The 20091-nt window shown below is 44.3% G+C and overlaps 1 protein-coding gene across 1 annotated transcript; it reads right to left on the bottom strand.

The window, feature by feature from the left end:
* Positions 1-12303: 12303 nt before the first annotated feature.
* On the bottom strand, positions 12304-16268 carry tnnc1a (troponin C type 1a (slow)). The gene is made up of 6 exons (XM_030424368.1): positions 16139-16268; positions 14778-14808; positions 14447-14593; positions 13778-13892; positions 13114-13250; positions 12304-12974 (listed from the first exon to the last, which is right to left on the bottom strand). The coding sequence occupies exons 1-6, from the start codon at positions 16160-16162 to the stop codon at positions 12943-12945; spliced, it is 486 nt and encodes a 161-aa protein (XP_030280228.1). The 5' UTR covers positions 16163-16268; the 3' UTR covers positions 12304-12942.
* Between the last annotated feature and the right edge of the window lie 3823 nt (positions 16269-20091).

Here is a 20091-nt window from a genome sequence, read left to right as displayed (position 1 = left end):
TATCTTTTGTTTGTCTTTGTTCTGACTTGTGTGGTTTTGTTTTTTTCTTTCCTGAAAGTCGGTAGCACACTTTCATAAAACAAAACAAAAGTGGTTTTGTGGTTGTGTCAGGAGCTAAGCCTGTTCTGAGAAGTCAAAGTGTCCAGCCCCGAGGCTCTAGGTGTGGTCAAATGTCCGCTTTCGGTCCGCTCTTGATGCCTGGCTTCCTGTCTCCCACAGGCTTTCTGACACAAAGACAAGTGACAGGGCCAGATCTGTCAATACCACAGTGCAGACACACCCACTACTAGTCACTCAAACTGTGCTTAGAGGAAGAGGAAGATGACACAGCATGTCCTCTACCACAGATACAAGACTTCCGACAGCTCTCCCTCGCAACTTTGGGAGAGATCAAATTAGCATCTGTTACACAAGAGTGTTGCACAATACATGTGTGCCAGACTCCTGTTCAACATATTGTTTGTTGTTTATTATGGTTTTGTAACATTTAGTGCAATATCCCTCAAAAGCTATTTGAAGTTAATTTTTCAGCTTTCTACAATTTTATGATACAACTTATGAGGCCAGTGGATCTTAAAAAGCAATGTAGAGCAGTTTTCATAATTGCAAGCAAAACAAGATCCAGGTGTTCACAAGGTGACTCCAAATAGATTCATATCTTTGACTGAATCAAGTATGATTAGAGCTGCCAGGTCTGAAAAGTGAAGCTAACCTGCATTCTTTCTAATGGCAAATGGGGACAGAATGCTCCACTGGTTTCAAAAAGACGCCAGATTGTATGTAAGCTTATGAGAGAAAGACTCTCCTTCTAACTTGATTTATTACCCCTAGTAAAAGTTTCACGGTAACTTTATGGTCTGAATCACTACTCACAGTTTTTCTTTAGTACAGCATGATGTGCACTTTGTAAATTATGGTCCCATTCAGAGTAAAATAGACGATAAACCAGGATATGCTTTAAGGCGAGTTATGTGTCCTCAGGCTCTCTGTCAGATCAGCATCGTACCCACTTCCACCCTGTCGTCCAAATATGGTCACTTCTGGTTCCAAAAAAACAAGATGGCGCTGGCTGTAATGCCACACTTAGGGCTTTGAAACGGTAGCCCACAAACCACTGGGTGGGTTTTGCAGTTGATAGATACACATGATATCAATAGTGGAGGAAATTTGTTTTCAATTTGCTTCCTCGCTCGATGATTAGACTACTCAACGTATGAGTGTGTCTCATTTATGTGTAAAATTGCTTAAGCTCTTATGTGTTACGTCAAATGTATGCTTCTTTACAGCTCCCTGAATGCTCCGTTGCTTTGGTATTGTTTTTGAACCCTGTCTGGGAGATTTATTCATATGTTCTTTCCCCGATGACAGAGAGTGAATTCCCTTCCCTGAAGAAATTATTTCATGAGCTAGTGCCAAGCTTTCTAACTCAAGAAAAAGAAATAGGGTGGGGAAATGTTCTGTAGTTGATCTGTGTTGCAGTTCACGGCCCAATAACTGCCAGTCTTGTGGGATTTAATGACTTAAATACTGCACTAAAACAGGTTTAGTTCCAGCTTCGGGGGGCTGAGATGAATGAGAATATGGCAGCGGGACTAAAGACTTCAAAATCTTCAACTTTCACGGCGGCGGCACAGCGCATGAAGAGACTTGCCTAGCAACACCTCGCGTTTGTGATAATAAAAGCTGTTGAGTGATGGGTTTTCCAAGCATGACTGAACCCGGCTGGCCACATACCTGTGGGGCAAACCTATGATTAGGTTTGAGAAGACACCCACGGTAAGGTAGAGGCAATGGATAGCTGCAGTGCACGAGCGATTGGAGAGCACTGCCTGGGGGTTGACGGGCGTAGGAGCCATTAATCAGGGAGGTCTTATCCGTAACCGGTACTGTGTATTTACAGTATATCGGCAGCACTGTTCAAGAGTAATGGGCAGTGATTTATATACTCACTTCTGTTGCCGTTGCATGGCTGAGTGTATCCTCATGTATGGGATTCCCTCAAGGCTGCTTTTAGCGTAATTTTGGCGTCAACTTTCCCATGCAGAGCGTCTGACCTGAGATTTAAGCACAGCCTCTTGCATTCTGTAATTATAAATCACTTTGTGTGCTGCTGCCAGCTTCAAAGGCAAGGTGTGGGGTCCCAACAGCTCCCTACTGTTTTCCCTCTGTTACTAAGTTACTCAAGAAAAAATCATCAGGAAAACTCACGCCTGCCTCATGTAGATAGAAAATTACAGAGCTTCATGTGAACTTTTCAAGTAAAAGCCTTTGATGAGAAAAATTACACTCCTAAAAAAGGACGCCTGCGCCTGATTCACAAGCTTTTTTTTTTTTTTGCACGCACAGTATGTTTTGTGTGACGGCTAAACTGGGTATTTTTGTCCTGTTATGATCACCCGTGAGGGGAAGCAGAGGCTAATGCAGTGCTTACTCAGCAGTAGTCGCCAGGGAAGCAGATGTGCATGAGACTGACGGGATTTTAGCTTGGGGACGTGGACGGGAGGGTGAATGCGTCTGTTTGCAAGCGTTGCGTGTGTTGCAGGGGCTGAGGAGAAGCCAGTCAGAGCTGGTTCACACCTGCTGTGGTTGGAAGAACATGCTCAGCATACTGCATGACTGACAGTAATTTCACAGCTGCTTCTGCCTCCGCCGCACAATAACTGGAGCAGTTCATCTATTTGGCTCACCGCATAAAGAGAGTCAGCCATTTTTTTTTAAGATGAGGAACAATGCCGAATTAATTAATTGTTTGTATTTCTCTAAAATCATAGGTCCAAGAGTTCTGTCATTTCGGAGAGGGCCACTGTTATCCTATTACAGATGAGTGTTTGGCCATCCTGCCGTAAAAAGCCAATCTCATCTGAATAACTGCCATCTTTACAGCAAGGGATTTTTCACTCCCAGCAGTCTCACTGTGCTCGTGTGCGGCAGATGTTCAGGGCCAAGAAGAGTAATCCTAATCTCAGTGTTTGGCCGGATGCTGACTCTGACATCGTGTCACTGAAGAGGGGATGACATCATGGATGCTGTGCTGTCCTCTAAGCCATGCTGTCTTGTCTTTCTAGACAGAGCAGTATACAGTCTTTGCTTGTTAGCAGCTTACAGTGGTGGAAAGTCACTGAGTTTGTTTACTCGAGTACTGTGCTTAAGTACAACTTTAATAATAATAGTAATAATAATACATTTAATTTTTATAGCGCCTTTCAGGGTACCCAAGGAAACTTAACAAATTGGAACAAACAAAACAAAGAATTAATGGATAAACAAAAAATACATATAAGATAAAAAAATAGAAAAGTTGATTGATTTGGCTGGATCTAGAGCTGATAGGCCTTATTAAAAAGATGGGTTTTTAAGTCTCTTTTGAAAGTCTCCAGAGAAGTCTGTTTGCGGATTTCAGCTGGGAGAGTGTTCCAGAAAGTGGGGGCTGTCACACAGAAGGCTCTGTCGCCAAAGGTTTGAAGTTTGGTGTGAGGGATGGAGAGCTGGTGTGTGCCTGATGAACGCAGTGTCCGGGACTGGGTGTAGGGGTGGAGGAGGTCAGACAGATATTGGGGGGCGAGGGAATGGAGAGATTTATAGGTCAGGAGGAGAATTTTGTAGGTGATGCGTGATTTAACTGGGAGCCAGTGAAGGCGGATGAGAGTGGGGGTGATGTGTTGCCAGGGCTCGGTGCGGGCGAGGACCCTGGCAGCAGAGTTCTGCACATACTGGAGCCTATCCAGGGTTTTGGAAGGGAGCCCAGACAGGACTCCATTGCAGTAGTCCAGGCGGGAGGTGATGAAGGCATGGATGAGGGTCTCAGCCACAGGTTCAGAGAGGGAGGGCCGGAGTCTGGAGATGTTTTTGAGATGGTAAAAAGCTGATTTTGTAATGGATTTTATGTGTGATTGGAAAGATAGTGTGGAATCAAGGATGACACCCAGGTGGCGGACTTCTGTGGATGGGGATATAGAGCAGCCGTCCACATCAAGGAGAAGTTCTCCAACCTTCTGGAGCAGTGCCTTGGAGGCCAGAACCATGAGCTCTGTTTTATTGGTGTTTAATTTGAGTAGATATGATGTCATCCAGAGTTTTAAATCATGTAGGCAGTTGACGAGTGACTGTGGGGGTAGCTGGGTGGATGGTTTGGTGCAGAGATATAACTGAGTATCATCAGCATAAGAATGGAAGTTGAGACCATGTTTGCGAATTATCTGACCAAGGGGAAGCATGTAGATAGTGAAGAGGAGGGGTCCAAGCACAGAGCCTTGAGGCACACCCTGGTTGATTGGAGCTTGGGTGGAACCGGAGTCTCCAATGGTGACAAACTGTTTCCTGTTTGTTAAATAGGACTGGAACCAGGAGAGTGCTGTACCGGTGAGACCAAGGTAGTCAGATAGGTGGGTGAGGAGGATGGTGTGGGAGATTGTGTCAAAGGCTGCAGAGAGGTCCAGGAGGATCAGAATACTGATGTGGCCAGAATCTGCAGCGATGAGGAGGTCGTTGGTGATCTTGATGAGGGCAGTTTCTGTGCTATGGCGTGCCCTGAAGCCAGACTGAAGGGGTTCATAGAGCTCATGGTTGGACATGTGCTGCTGGAGTTGGGTGGCAACTGCTCTTTCCAGGATTTTGCTTAGGAAATGAAGGTTGGAGATTGGCCGGTAGTTATGTAAGTCATCTGGGTCCAGACCTGGCTTCTTGAGGATGGGGGTGACTAAAGCTGTTTTGAAGGTGGACGGTACAATGTCATACTCTAGGGATGAGTTGATCATTTCCATAATGAGGGGGCATAGGGCAGGCAGTGAAGACTTCACCAGAGTTGTTGGCATGGGGTCCAGAGAGCAGGTGGAGGCTTTTGCCTGGGAGAAGGAGGAGAGAGAGCACTGGGGCAAGCAAACAGTGGGAGGATCAGCTATCTGTGTCAGAGGTGCATCTGGTAGGGTGGTGGCAGATGCCAGGAGTTGCTGGTGAATGGTAGCCACCTTTTCCTGGAAGAAGTCCAGGAACTTGAAACAGAGGTCAGGGGCACCAGAAAGGTGGCGGACATCGAGAGGGCTAAGGAGCCGGTTAATGGTGGAGAATAACATTCTGGGGTTATTTTGCTGATCTCCAATAAGAGTGGTGTAGTACTTTGTTTTAGCCTTGGAGAGAGCTTCTTTATAAGACCTAACATGGTCTTTGTAGGCTTCATGGTGGAGGGTGAGGCCAGATCTTTTATAGAGCCTCTCCAGGCGGCGACCAGTAGTCTTAAGGGTGACAGCAGTATTATAGTGGGCCACCAGCCCATCCAGTGAGGGGCAGCTGGTGGAGTCAACATGGATGTTGAAATCACCAATCAGGAGTGTAGATGTAGACATAGAGCAGATAGAGGTGAGTAGTTCCGACAGCTCAGACAGGAAGGTGGAGGAGGCTTTTGGAGGGCGGTAGATGAGGACAACCTGTAGCTGTGTATGCCCAGCCAGAGAGAAGGCTGCTCAAATGAGGTGACATTCAGCACTGGAAGTTGTTTACCCAGGATGTCGGCTAGATGTATGACTGCCAGCCCACCACCACGGCCCTTAGAGCGGGGCTTCTGGATGTAAACATAGCCTGGGGGAGTGGCTTGATTCAGAGTTAAGAAGTTTTGCTGATGCTGCCATGTCTCAGTTAGGCAGAGAAAGTCAATTTTCCTGTCTGTGATGATGTCATGGATGAGTAGTCCTTTGTTGTTTAGTGAACGTGGATTTAGCAGCATGAAAGCTGCAGTGTTGTTCTCAGATGCTGATGCAGTGGATGTGGAGGAAACAGCACCATTCACACAAGCCAAGGGTCTCAGATAGCTCAGTGCGCGCACCTGTGGTTGGTTTAGATGACGTTGAGCCGGTGCGATGGAGCGCCTGTCAGTCAGCATGGAGGGAATAGCGGGACCGCTGTCACCGTTGCAGGGAAAAGCATTGTCCGTCATACGCCGGTTTGGAAGTTAGCGTTGCCAACGGATAATTAGCGGGGCTAACAGCTGACCAGCGGGGCTAACAGCTGATCGGCGGAGAAAGGTGAGTCCACCGGAGCCAGACGTTCAGGTGTGCAGCCTTCAAAGTTTGTAGCGCAGCTTTAGAGCTTGTAAAGTTTGGCTCTCATATTTTCAGCAGAAAAAGTTGTTTTGTTGTGGATGGAGAAGCGGTGATATTAAAGGTGGAATATGGAATATGAGCTGAATGCCGCCATCTAGTGTCTCAAGATCGTAGTCGCGACAACAAAAAGGTAATTCCAGCGGTCGGGTTGCCAGGTTTGGACAGGGCAGGAGGATTGAGCCGCCTCCGTTTCCTCCGTTTACTGGGTGTAGAGGTCGATGGGTCACGATCAGTATTCTCATATCTAGGATCAACGTGATATAATGAAAATAAGTATAGCAGAGGAGTTTGACCGACAGGTAACGTTAGCTAGCGAGTTAGCTTACGATCCAGGAGAAAGTTCGCCATTTCCACGTGTGTTATGATGCCGTGGAAATCCTTTACCTGAGTCCATCGAGCGTATGCTTCACCGATATTTACTCTGGTTTTTGCTCTTCTCCGGTCACTCAGCTGCTGGGACAGATAACGCACCGTTCGCTGGGGCTCTGAAGAGCTTGCAGACTCCGCCATTTTACCCAGTGTCAGCCTAGCTGTGCCGAGCTTTACCGAGCTTTGCCGAGCAATGCCGAGGTTGCGAAATTGGCAACTCGCAATGCCGGCCGCTGTTTGGCTGGTACGATGTAAACAGGAAGTCATTGTCGAACCCGTCAAAATTTCTTAAATTATTTATTTCAGACTAAATATCATTTTTCAAGGAAACGCATTACTTTTAATCTGCGCCCCTCTAAACGCCCCATGGATGTATTATTTTTGAAAAAATATAGCTTTTAATAAGCATATTACATATTCAACCTTTAACGCCAGCGTCCTCTCGCATCCGGTTGCCATGGTAAAAAACTTTCAGTTGCTTGTACTTTATTGTTTTCTTTTTCTGCCACGTGATACTTCTACACTAGAATTTTTTTTGGACAACTTCGGTGACATGCTACTATGAAGTTCACAACATTTAAAACACATTTTCATGTGAAACTTAGTGGATATTTTTTTTCATAAGAAAAAAGAAGTCTTTGTGTAACTCAGTTTCAAACATGAAAAAAATCTTTTTTAAACTGTTGTTAATTAACAAATTATTGAAAAAAAATATCTGCAGAAGAAAATTTTTTTTTGTTGATTTCACTTTTTTGACTTGGTTTCATACATGAACACCTGTTTTTTTTGTTTTTTTTTTCTAAATTAGATTAAAAACTTTGGATCAGACAAAAACTGTCTTCACTTGCCACTCAGGGCTTCCATAGAAAGTCGCAACCTACCAAACAGAAAAACATCAACAACAGAGTAGTTTCCTGCCTCAACATTTAAAGTGGTAATTATCCTATCCTGCAGTACTTTGGGCACTTGTATACACAAACACTTTTACTTAAGTGCAAGATTACTTCTTCCTGCTCTGTCTGCCAGTTTATGTGTAATGCTACCACCAGTGAGGATTCACTTGTCTGCTCTTACGAAATCCATCGAGTCATACTATCCGGTAATCTGACAGGAAGTATCTTATCTCTTCAGGAACTCACTACAGATATCCAATCTTTTCAAAACAGCTCTCACAACCCTTCAACTAGCTCTTGTGAAACATGTATGTCCTCTGAGGAGGAAGTAAAGTGTTAGTTTTGGCAGGGAGAATACTGGGTCATGTGTAAAGCGGAGCCACATGGAATACTAGTGGCAGAGCTAGGCAGCCATCTGTTAATACCAGAAGTCTCTCATTCCGTGGCCAATTTCACCATCCGGTGATGTACAGTTGCTCGCGCACACCAAGCACCAAGAACAAAGTGATATTTGTTTGGAGTTTAATCTGTGGCAGAATGAATGAAAGGGAACATTCCTCGTGTCTTGCTAGACCCAACACAAAGTAAAGGTCATCCGTCTATCATGTGTTCTTGCTTGGGATCTACAGAGGAGGCCGTGCTGGGAACCGTCTTGCTGTCTGGTATGCCGTTCACACAAGGCCATATGTTGCTTACAGTACAGAATCGCTGAGTGAGCCAAAGAGCATGTCTGCGCCCCAGGATGTGCTTGTGCGACATGAGTGACCAAAATAATGATGTCACAGCTCAGAGGACAGGAATTTCCAAGTGTCTGTCAGTTAAAACCCATTAGGGCTGCTTGAACACTTAAAATATGTCTTATATCTCCAGTTAACATACAGTTTTGTACTTAAACCCTCAAACGTTATAATAATAATAATAATAATTTAACACATTACACCAATTCCAGCTCTCAAAGAAAGTATGCTAATTGTCTTTCTTCCACAGGCTTAGAAGATCAACAGAAATATATGTATCGTAAACAGGCTATAGCCGGTTAGCTTAGCTTAGAATGAATGCTGGAAACGTGTCCAAAAGAAACAAAATCAGCTAAATGAACAAGGTATATCTTATTTTTTTATAACCCTGATCCCCCGAAAAATAGGGGAAACATTTAACTTAAGCTGGGCAGCATGACTCCAGAGTAACCGCTAACTGCTGCTGACTGTAGCTGCTTTTAGCTAGTTCGCTCAGTTAGCTGTGTAGCTAAGAAATCTGGACCGGGAGCTCAGATCATCAGGTGAGTGTGTTTGGTGTTTTAACTTCTAGAACTGGAGTTTTTTTGGACCACCGGGAGAAGGAGACTTTCAGGCCCGGGGAAAAGTGAACCAGTAGGGAGTGTAACATCGCAGTGGGCATCAGAACCACGGCCAGGAGCTTCTAGAGGCCAAAGCTATACTATCGGCCTGTTGCCTCTTGAGTTATAAAGTAGTTCCACTAGACAGGACACGCCGTGCTAGCTGGTTAGCATGCTTACTTCAGTAGATATCTTTTAACACATTTCTTCAATTTTCAATACTGTTGATCATTGTGGTTTTTATTTTTTTAATGTTTTAAACTAAAATTCTTACATAATGCTCCTGTAAAGGCAGTGGTTTGTCATTGTATCCAAAATCAATTCATTTCCATTAATTAAGACTTTACTTCAAAGGCAAATGCGTTTTCTGTACTTTATGAAACTTTCATAAATACAAAAACCTGCAAACAGCTTAGAAAACAGAAATACTCTTATATTTGTTGACCCAACAGACAAGTAATAGCATCAGTAGCTCGTGTAAATTGGTTGTATTTTATCATTGTAGTTGGGCTATTGTTGCTTTACTTAAATTTATGATCCAAATACTTCTTCCACCATTTTACACTCACATAAGTTTCCTTTCTGAAAGTGGTAAAAAATAGATTAACCCTCCAGTGGTACTTTAAAACAAAACAATCGCTGTTATTCATGAATAGTTATTGTGGAATTTGAGCGTTCTGTATCTTGTCGTCCTGCTCGTCTATGGGCCATTATGGCGGGGCTAGTCCAGAAACAGTACTTCAGTGTTCTCAGCACCAGAAGTGGGATGGAGCATCATGATACAATATTCAGTCTGTTCGAGTTTGACTTGCAGTCCTTCCATTCTCTCTTTGTCTGAAACGTTCCACTTCCTCATTGTGTATTTATGGCAATAAAAACAACCCTACCATTTGCAATCCAAAAACAAGGCAATCATCTAAGTTTCTGTTTTCATTCAGACTCCATTGAAGTAATTTCATGGTTTCCTTGTGTTTCTTGAGAAGGGCGTGTTGCTCATTAATGGACGGATAAACCCTAAACCAGACTGTTAAAAAACTCAAACATCAGATGTAGGAAACCATTATCACATGACCTAAAAAAAAGTAGTTGACGATTGACCTTTTGAGAGCATATATTGATATATATTTATATAATGTCATTGTGAATGGTGGTATGAAAAGTTTCCAGATATTAAGCTTTGTTATTCTGCCTTGGACACCTTCCAAGAACATGTGATGTAGAGAAGCAAGAAAAACAGGAATCCTCTAAACCCAAAAGCCTGCTGGCTTCAAACCAGGTCTCCGTGTGTGGGCGGCAGCGAGATGGTATGAGTAGTTAACGCCTTCCAAGCTTTAAACCATGTCCGGGGTATTCCTCAGTCTTCCGGGGATTTTATACATCTATAAATCACACTGAGCTGGGAAAAGGTTATGAAAACATCACACTGCTGGCATAACTTAGTGGTGCAGTTTCAGGACAATTTCATGGTGGATCATGACCCTTATGTGATCTAATGGTTTGAGTGGATGATTTATAAATCAATAAAACACTGGAGCAGTGTGTGTGTGTGTGTGTGTATGTGTGTGTGTGTGTGTGTGCTATGTACAGCTCCATATCCGCCTGACTCACTCTTAGCCAATGGAATTACCCTTTTACCCAGTGCACACACACACTGGCAGAATAAGTCTGAATAAAGTCAGTTACATAACACTGATAGCATACCATTACCTATGTAAATCCTCTCTACCTCAGTCACTCTCAAAGGTCAGTGTTACATGGGTGTGTGTGCCTTACACACAATAAAGGAGGCAGGTCTTATGGGCAGCTTATGTGTCTCTTAAATCCACGCTACCAAAGGTGGCTCAAAACCGCAGTGTGTGTTATTAACAGCAGGCATGAGTCATCAGGCCTGTCTTGCGTAACTGCGTCACTTCTCCACCCAACTTGCTGCTAGTGCGCCACACCCCAGATTTCATTCACACACTCTGCTCTGCTGCTGCCCAGCCTCCCATTGATGGCAGGGAGAGCACTACTCATGCTGCTCCATGCTGCAGACGGTGGCTTATAGAGCTTATAAACAACTCTGGCAGCAGAGCGGTGCAATCTGTGCGAAAAAAAAAAAAACCAGCACATCAGATTTTAACATCTTTTCACTTCACATTATGGCTTGGTCCTGACGCAGCGTTTGTGCTCGGTGCAGCTTGGACGGGAGATAACTGTGGATGGTGCAGCTGATGTTATATTTGTCGGATGTGTTTGGTCTGGCAGAGCAGCACTGCTGATTGGGGTTTAAAGTCCAATAAGCAACACAGACCATTAGGATTGAATTGAGCGAACAGGACCCTCAGGGAAGCAGAGAGGGACGGAGGGAGGTGGGGAGGCCTTTGGACGCTGTCATCGGTCAGGCCACTGACGTCACCTGCTCACACAAAACACAGCCAGTGCCATTTCACATAGCGAAACTATAGGACAGATCTATCGCACGGTTTAAAAATGGTGGGTAATACATCATTTTTTTTTGTGGAAAAGGATGGAAATCAACTCTCATTCCATTACTCACTCAGGAAATTAGAATGGGATTTGATGTTTTTCAGAAGCGATAATGAACTTATATTCAGGGTAATTTTCAAAGATGATTTTAATCACCTTGAACATACAACACATTATCTTTAGAACGTGTTAAATCTACGTGTTTTTTCTAAGTGTGATCTATCTTTGGGAAGAGTGTAACTGTGCCACGAAATCTCCTCATCCTCTGCTTCTTGTAACTGAGCCAAACAAACAGATAAGATTGTGCTTTCCTGCTGACATCAAGTGGCAACCGTGTTAACTGCACGACGCCTCAGCTACTGAAGCTGCAGCCTGTTTTACCTGTGACTGATGTTTTACACAAGCAACAGAAACATTCAGGATATTATCAACATGTTTTCTATTGTTTTAGCAGCGAATCCCTTCTGAATGTGGCACTAGAATTTAAAATCCCTTACAGAGATAAAATATAGAGCTATCATAGAATTAAATGTATCTTTTATTTTTTTTTATTTTTTTTTACTGTAATCCAGATATTACTAATGTCAGAATTCGAGCTGTTTTAACAATAGAAGCGTTGTCTTTGTGTGCAGGAACAACAGCATTCTTTATATGGACAAAGGCATCTGATGGTCAACTGGTGTCGGTCAATCCAGATCCCCTAACATGGGCACTAACATGATTAGACATAAATAGCTCCTGTCTCAATAGACTGTGTAACTAGATACTTACACGGAAAACATGTGAATAGTTCACGTGCCACAGACAGGAGTCACAATAGAGCACAAATCACACAGATAAATCACAATTTAGGGCAGGCAGCACAGTTTTGGCACCGTGATACCTTATCTTGATATCACAACAATAATAATTCAGGCCTCTGCTTGTTTTATTTGCCTGACGCAAACAGCAGGGAAAGGACAGAGAGGAAAGGCATGTGATCAGCTCGTAAAGTCCAAAAAGGTGCAAGGCAAATCGGGAACGAGATGGTGAAATAAAGTGTTGTTTGCTTCTCAATACCAGTGGCTGATTTATTCTCAGGGTCGTGAAGAGCAAAGTATTGAGATACGCTGATGTGTTTTTGCACAAATAATAATACAAAATATTGTGAGAATATTGAAACAAAAAATGCATCTTGTTTTTATTACATGACCTTCCTTGTAGAAATATGCAGACGTTCCAGGGGTGTGACAGGGAAAACAGAAAGTCCTGAGAGTGTTTTAAACACACAGAAATGTATGTAATGTGCACATCATAACGAGTATACAGACTGGAACCAGTACACTGCTCTAAAAGTCTCCCAGAGCCTGGTGTAAAACCATGTTGACACATGGATATGTTTTGCTTTGTGCATACATACATTTTCTGCCCAGCTAAACAATATCAGCCTCTCAAGTGAGAAGATTAGTAAACCGCCTGGGGCACTATATGATGAGCTAGTCGGAAACAAACACAACCGGTTTACTACGTGGGTTTATAAAGAAAATATAAGTCAATTTGGTTACATTTACACAAATTCAGTATACGTGGGCTCCAAAAGTAGTTAGAAACTGTATTTACAACGATGCAAGAGATGGTAGGAAAAATACAGAAAGCTACAGTAGGCCTGTTCATGGGAATCTTGCAAGGTCGTTCCAATGTTTCAATCAGCGGCATCCGTGTCTTCAAGCATCACGGATGATTGTGGAGTCACAGAGAAAAATACAACAAGAAAAACCCACTCTGGATCTTCTCTTGCTCAGGATTACTCCACGCCTTTCATGAACTCCAAGAACTCTGAAAAATATGAAGGAAGACAAAGATAAAGATGCCTCAATCAAGCAAAAGTCTCAATAAATTGTATTTTTGAGGAATAAGGAATGAGTTATAGATTGAGTGTTTCAACAGGTCTCCTAACCCTCCTCAGACTCCTCACCATCGTAGTCAATTTTGCCGTCGTTGTTCTTGTCCCCGTCTTTCATCAGTTCCTCAATGTCGTCCTCGGTGATTGCCTCCCCTGTGGACTCCAGCATCATTTTCAGCTCATCCAGGTCGATGTAACCATCTGCGTTCCTGCACAATCAGGGGAGCAAAGTACATTAACAAACCTGCCGTTAAGCCTCACAGATGGCACAGTGGAGGAGGTGGCGTGTGAAATGTAACCGATCATATACTTTCGTTCAAGTATTTCAGAGCCGTCGCTGTGAGGAGAGAGAAAAAAAAAGTATGGCAAGTTTTCTTCTTTGATTCTCTAGACGAGGTGTCTGGCTTACATGGAGTGGGTGTTTGAAATATTCAGCACTGTCAAAGAGGATTATAGAACAAACTACACGCTGTACTCTGCAGAGCTCCTTGGCATTTTGTCAGTACACATAATTGCACACGGGGAGAGCGTACTTTGCAGGAGCCACAGAGCAATTTGGATCGCTGGTCTGCATTGATTTTCAGATGAAAGCATCATCTTGTTGTAGCTTCTTTTGTTCAAGTTCGGTATCTTTTTACGTTTTTAAGATTGTCAAAAAAAAAAAAAAAAGTGAACCACTCTCTTCTTATAATTTCCCCGGCACGAACTAGCAGCAGGGTTCGACCATGGGACTCACTTGTCAAACATGCGAAACAGCTCTGCCAGTTCCTCCTCCGACTTCCCTTTGCTGTCGTCCTTCATGCACCTCACCATCATGACCAGGAACTCGTCAAAGTCCACCGTGCCACTCCCTGCACAAACACCATGCATCATTACATCATTACACCCCACACAAGATAGATTTTTATATATTATTTAACCGCCAGACGTCTCATGTTCTCCCTAAAGGCCAGATTTATGAACATTAAGTCTAACTCTTCATTTCCTGTATAGTATACTTGTAATTAAAGTGGTCAAAAAAATACAGATTGTCCCTTTAAATTTCTCCTCAAGCTGGCTTGGTTACAAAAACCCCCACTATTTGACAACGTGTGATATAGATTTACACTTTATCAAACAAATCCAAGATGTGATTTTCGCTCTATGCTTCATCATTACATCTCATGGGAAATTTAAGATGACTTGTGCACCACCTGATACGCATTTCCCTTTAATTCGGCCTGACACGTCTTGTTGTGCGTAAGATCCTTGACCATCATTTGACATTAGGTTCAGGGGCTTCGAACTGCACTTGTCTCGCAACATGATTGCGCAATGATGGTCCCGCCAGCTGGCCCCGTTGGAGACGAGGAGGTCAACAATCAATCAGCACCATCGTTTAGGCTCTCGTGGCATTTTGATTTACCATCTTCATCCACCTCGTCAATCATCTCCTGCAGCTCCTCCGGTGTGGGGTTCTGGCCCAGCATCCTCATCACCTTCCCCAGCTCCTTGGTACTGATGCAGCCGTCCTCCGCATCTTGTACGAAGATGTCAAAGGCAGCCTTGAACTCTGCAACCCACAGGACAAACAGCTCTATATCACTGACAAAACGTTGTGTGGCTTGGGACAAGGTAAACTTTCCAACAAGATAAACCTTACAGCAGCCAGGTAAATGTGCAGATAGTTTTCACATTTAAAAAGAAAGGACTTTTATGATGTTTTGATGCCTGAGTATTTAATTTAATTTACGCACCATTTTTCTGTTCATCTGTCAGCTGCTCAACCTGTAGGAAGAAAAAGTTGGACTAGTAAATGTTTTGTTTGCCTGATTTTGGAAGCTTGTTCATTCTGTATATTCTCGGTCTGTCTGTGCGCCGCTGTGAAAAAAGTCAAATTAGATTTTGTGTTAAGATATAAAGTGTGAAAGCGGCCCCTGGAATAGATTAATTCTAACTGTTTTGACAACTTTTAAAGTCAACAAACGTAATATTTTGGTCCCACATCCCGGGCCATCCTTGACAAAACACAGGACCTATATATCGTATGTGAGAGCCAGTAAGAGGAGGAGTTAAAAATAAACAGACAGGAGGATCAGGAACCACAGATAAAGCGCACAATACACAGTGCTTTAAATTAGCATAGCTGTGGATCTCGACCAACAATGGAACAGTAATCCTGGAAAAGCTACCACGAATGAGAGAGGGAGACAGCTGCTTATGTAAGAGTTATTGTCTGTCGTCCACTATAAATTAAACACACACACATGCAGACACACGCTCGCACACATGCGATCCTCTGGTGATGATATATGAAAACACCAATCTAAACAAACACGTGTAATGTACATTCCTGTGTGTGTCTTTTTTTACTGTCTCGACTGCACCGCTCACTGGGGACGTGAGTGGACGGGACAGCCGCGCTCGGCCCGTCCAGGCGGAGGTGGACAGACAGCCGAGCAGCTCCCTGGCTCACAGATAATGCTGGAATTCGGTCGTGGGGGGTTTATCTAAACCTGAAGCCCTCCTCTGGCACCAGAGGACCACGGATGCAGGAGCGTCTGAGCAACCGGCCAAAATTAGCCACGTGAAGTGGGACCGTTCCATTTGGAGTCATGGATGAGGCAGCAGAGTTACGGACCAGGGACCTGTCCCGTCAGTGACCTCCTGAGTGGCTCCTATCAGCTCTTATAGGGCTGAGGTGGGAGAACATCTAGAGACGTATATGGTGTCGAGGCTCTCCTGACATTAGCTGGTGATGGAGGCAGTGTGCTTTGCAAGCCGCATCGACGGGGATTTGTCAACCACTCAAGTAATGTCGGATGTCAGAAGATCAAACTGACGGGGGCTTTTTTGCAATCAAATAAATACACAAGTACCAGAACATCCCTTGTAAAGGCAGCTTATTATATTGTTTCAGTCTAACATTGTAAATCACTGCTCATACGTCACAAACTAAGTATTAGGGATTATGGTTCGTGGTCCAAAACAACATCACTCTCATACCAGGTTTAGTCCACACACAGGTTTCTTGGTGAGCATCCAACAAACTATAATCACTTCGCCGGAGGAAGCCAACTGCACACTTTTTAGCTCTATGAGTCGTGAGAGGACGTACCGCTGCCTTGTAAATGTCGTTCATGTTGGAGGCTCGTCTGCTGCCTGTCCTGACGGCGTCCTGGCACAGAGGAAGGAGGTACTGTCCAGCTCAGGGCAGGACGCTGGCCTCATCCTGGGAGGGTTTTATAGCCGGAGCCCGGAGCTGCTCTGGTCCCTCCCCAGGCGGACCGGCCTCCCCCCTCAGGCTTGTGCCTCGGCGAGTGTGTCTGTGTATGTGTGTCATTTGGCCAATCTGTCACAATCACCAGGCTCAGATAAAAATGCAGCAGCTCTTAGGGGGCATAGTTTGGAATGGAATGAACAGGGGAGGGGGGCACGCGTGGTCCTAATCTCCAGGGAGGGGGGTCGGCTGAAGAGACACTCAACATTCCTCCAGACCTGGACCAGAGATGGAGAGGGCTCAAGAGGTTGTGTGTGTTGTGTGTGTGTGTAGGGTGGAGATGTAGAGGAGGGTGGAGGGTGGAGGCCAGGAGGCAGACGCAGACCACAGCCAGCAGATCACGTAGGAAGAAGGGCTCTATGGAGTCAGAGGAGAGGAGAGTGTGAAGGTGTTAACTGGGATTCAGAGTGACCTGATCATAAACACTGGTATGTTCATGGCAGACATTTTGACTTGTCGCGGTAGGAAAAGCAAAGGGGCAAGTCATAACATTAAAGGCGCATTGTCTAGTTGAGGAGACGAAATAATAGGTAACAGTACAAATACAAATATTGTTTCCATAACTGAATAAACAAGCTGCTCTCAGGGGAAAATAAGATCCCCGGAACACTGTTTGAAGCTAGGAAGGTGGCAGGGTCCGCCGCCAAACAAAGCAAAACAGTATGAAAAGTGTGTTGTCCTTTAAGGTCAGTTTGTTTATTCAGTCATAGAAAACAGAGTGTGTTTATTTAGTTTGTTTAGTCATAGAAAAAAAATCTTTTGATGTTTGTCTTCTGAATAAAATTTCTTAACTACAAAGTGCACTTTTTATGATAGGACTTCTTACACTGTAATCTGTAGAAAAAGAGACAGAAAAGAAGCTAAATTAAAGGATCTGTTCACCCAAATAACAGAAAATCTCATTCTCTCACCTCTTACTTAATATCTATGACTGAATCATCCACCGACGTCTCGATGAAGAGTTTCCAGTGGGCCGTTTTTCTACTGACAAAATAGTTCCTGTGCTCTATGGATTATAACGGTAATGGGGTAATGGCAACACTGTTTCTAGAAAAAGATGTTGATGTCAAATGTTTAAAGGATGAAGTGATGTAAGCACCAGAAAAAAGAAAGCCATTTTATTTCTCCATTGTGTCGGAGTGAAGGCAGCAATCTTGTAAAAACCAGGTCAAATGAAATCAACGATACCATTAAACTAAACGGAAAATGGTTCTTTTGAATTTCACTGAACCGACCTTTAAAGGGGGAAATATTGTCTCCACATACCTTTATTTATTTACATCAGTGCACAATGATACCGTTTTCATACGTATTAGATTTAGTAAAAAGATCACAACTCGGGCAATTCCCCAACCTACATAATTTATGAGGATTTCAGCTCTTAGCCTTCATGTGCAACAGAGATGTAGTCAGCAGAGGGTGCTGTTCACTACATATCGGCTAAATTAAATTGTTGCGCAAGGCTGCCTCCGGATATCCAATTTATCAACAGTGGGGTAGGTGAGAAATCTGGGTCAAACAAACCAAACACTTGCAGACACATTTAAATTGAATTGTACACAGTGCAAGACTTTGCAGCATTTCCCCCCCCCCCCCATGTTCTTTTGAAACACGGCCACCTCAATCACTTGACTGTGTGATTCGCACACACGTTCACACACGTGCTCTAACGCAAGCTCACACACACACACACACACACACACACACACAGCATGCTGTGGCAGGCATTCTAAGTGACGAGTGATCATGCTGGTTTATAATGGGATGCTAATGGGGACTGGCACAGCTTACAAGCATCATACAGCCGCTCAGAAAGAGAGAGAGGGAGTGAGAACGAGAGGGAGCTCACACTGAACAACATACATGTCCAACTCTTACCCAGATACAGACACAGATCTCCTGAAGGAGACCTCACATCAGTGCACATCAGTCACATGCAAAGGTGACTGGTGGCTCCATCTCTCCATGGAAAGAGACAGCAATGAGGTTGGAGGGGAACGTGAGGGGGGAGGGAAGGAGCCAAAATGAGATTTTGTGCTGGCTCTCTTCTCGTGTTTCCTCAGTCATTCGTCAAAATGTTCATAATCAAAACCCACAGCACCGCATTGTTTTCGCTGCTGTTGGAATTCGGCACAGAAAATGAATCGTCATCAGTGACACCGACTCCATCAGCTGAAACCAAAAGCATACTGATGAGTCTACATGGTCAGCCAGACAGATCCATTTGGAGAGCTGAGTGCAGTCTGGTGGGTGCCAAGAGTGAAGACCAGCTCTGCAGGGGGCACTAGATTCTAATGTAAAGCTTTCTTGAGAGCGCACACACACGCACACGCCCCCGCGTGCGCACACGCCGCGGTAGAAAGGCTGGCACACACATCACAGAAAGCATATGGAGTGCTGTTTCATTGGAGCTCTCCACCAATTTCCTCTTACAGGGGAAGGCTGACGAAAGAGCCAGCCATCTCCTCCACACAGCGCAATCAGACAGCGCATCTCAAATCCACAATTCACCGCACACCGCTTTTTGAGGGGTTGCCATAGAAACTCTGCTGGGTAGAAGCGGGCAGAAAATGAGAGGAGATGAGCGGGGCTATTTCCCCCCTCCACCTCCCTCTCTGCCTCCCTGCTACCACATTTTGTCCTCAGAGTGACTGTATTATTTTTCTATTCTTTGCCTCCTCCACGCGTACATGCACACATCAGAATTGCAGACAGATATCAGGGTCACAATTAGGGTTGACAATGGTTATATATACGTGCTCTGGAATCATTCATGCACATTAACTAAATCCACAAGTCAAAATTATTGCATTTTCACGTCCCAATCTAAATGCTGGAACACACTGCTGCCTCTGATTCTTCTCTCCCAACTAGGTTAAAGTGAAATGTTTTGAAGTTGGAACAGGCACATGCACGTTGTGCCGTGCTAATCCTGCTTAACATTGTAATAGTGATCCGGCTGACTTGTTATGTGAAAAAGGCAGAATTTTTCCATCATCAATCAAAATCTCTTGCTGCAGAAAAAAAACATTATGGATTCCAGGGGTGCAAGATGTCAAAGTGCCCGAGGCGTAACATCTCATGCTGGCAGCACTGAATCAGCTGGACTACATTTGTGAAGATCCACTACTATACACAGCATACATCATGTCAATTTAAATACTCGTGTGATAGAATGATTGGGTTGACATGCAGCTGAGCTTCAAGCATAGGTCCTACGCTCTCTCTCCTCCTCCCCTCTGTGTCCTCACCTCCTTGATTGCCGAGGGGAGGAGGGGAGCTTCAGCCTGTCAGCCTTTCTTTCTTTCTTTCTCTCTCTCAATCCCCCCCCCCCCCTTCCTCTTTCTATCCATTTCTCTCTGTGTCTCCTTTCATTGATGAGCAACCTGTCAGCAGCTCCTGTTGTGGCAGGCTGTGAAAGCTCTGCATGTGACTGAGTGATACATAGTGTTTTTTCCACCATGAAAGGATCTCTTCCTGTCCAGTGAGTGCTTTATTGGAGGCGCCCAATCTCTGATCGGTGACAATGTTTCACCCAAATTGAGGGATTTGTCTCTGGAGATGAGGGAGAGGGTAGTCTTCAGTTTGCTTCACTGCGTTCGGTGGCTCCTTTTTCGGAAAACTCTTTGCGCCGAGGCACTTGGCGTTACGCAGTGTTCCTTACATCAGAGCTCTAATGAGGCAGTGGCCACATTAGCTCCAGCGCCGATAGAGCCACGCACTGACTCTCTGCCAGGGGGCAGCGTTTTCCAGTCCACTGGACCACCATGTCGCCTACCACCCTTTTCTAC

Source organism: Sparus aurata, chromosome 7 (genome assembly GCF_900880675.1).
Source record: "Sparus aurata chromosome 7, fSpaAur1.1, whole genome shotgun sequence".
In the NCBI taxonomy this organism is placed as follows: domain Eukaryota; kingdom Metazoa; phylum Chordata; class Actinopteri; order Spariformes; family Sparidae; genus Sparus; species Sparus aurata.
Note: the sequence above shows the minus strand (reverse complement) of the source record. Positions and strands in the feature narration are given on the sequence as shown.

Bases quoted from the DNA above. Each gene is read 5' to 3' on its own strand.
- tnnc1a (XM_030424368.1), bottom strand. From the start codon at position 16,162: ATGAACGACATTTACAAGGCAGCG. The intron at 14,809-16,138 runs GTACGTCCTCTC...TTCTTCCTACAG, and splicing joins ACGACATTTACAAGGCAGCG to GTTGAGCAGCTGACAGATGA. The intron at 12,975-13,113 runs GTGAGGAGTCTG...CATATTTTTCAG, and splicing joins CGGCAAAATTGACTACGATG to AGTTCTTGGAGTTCATGAAA.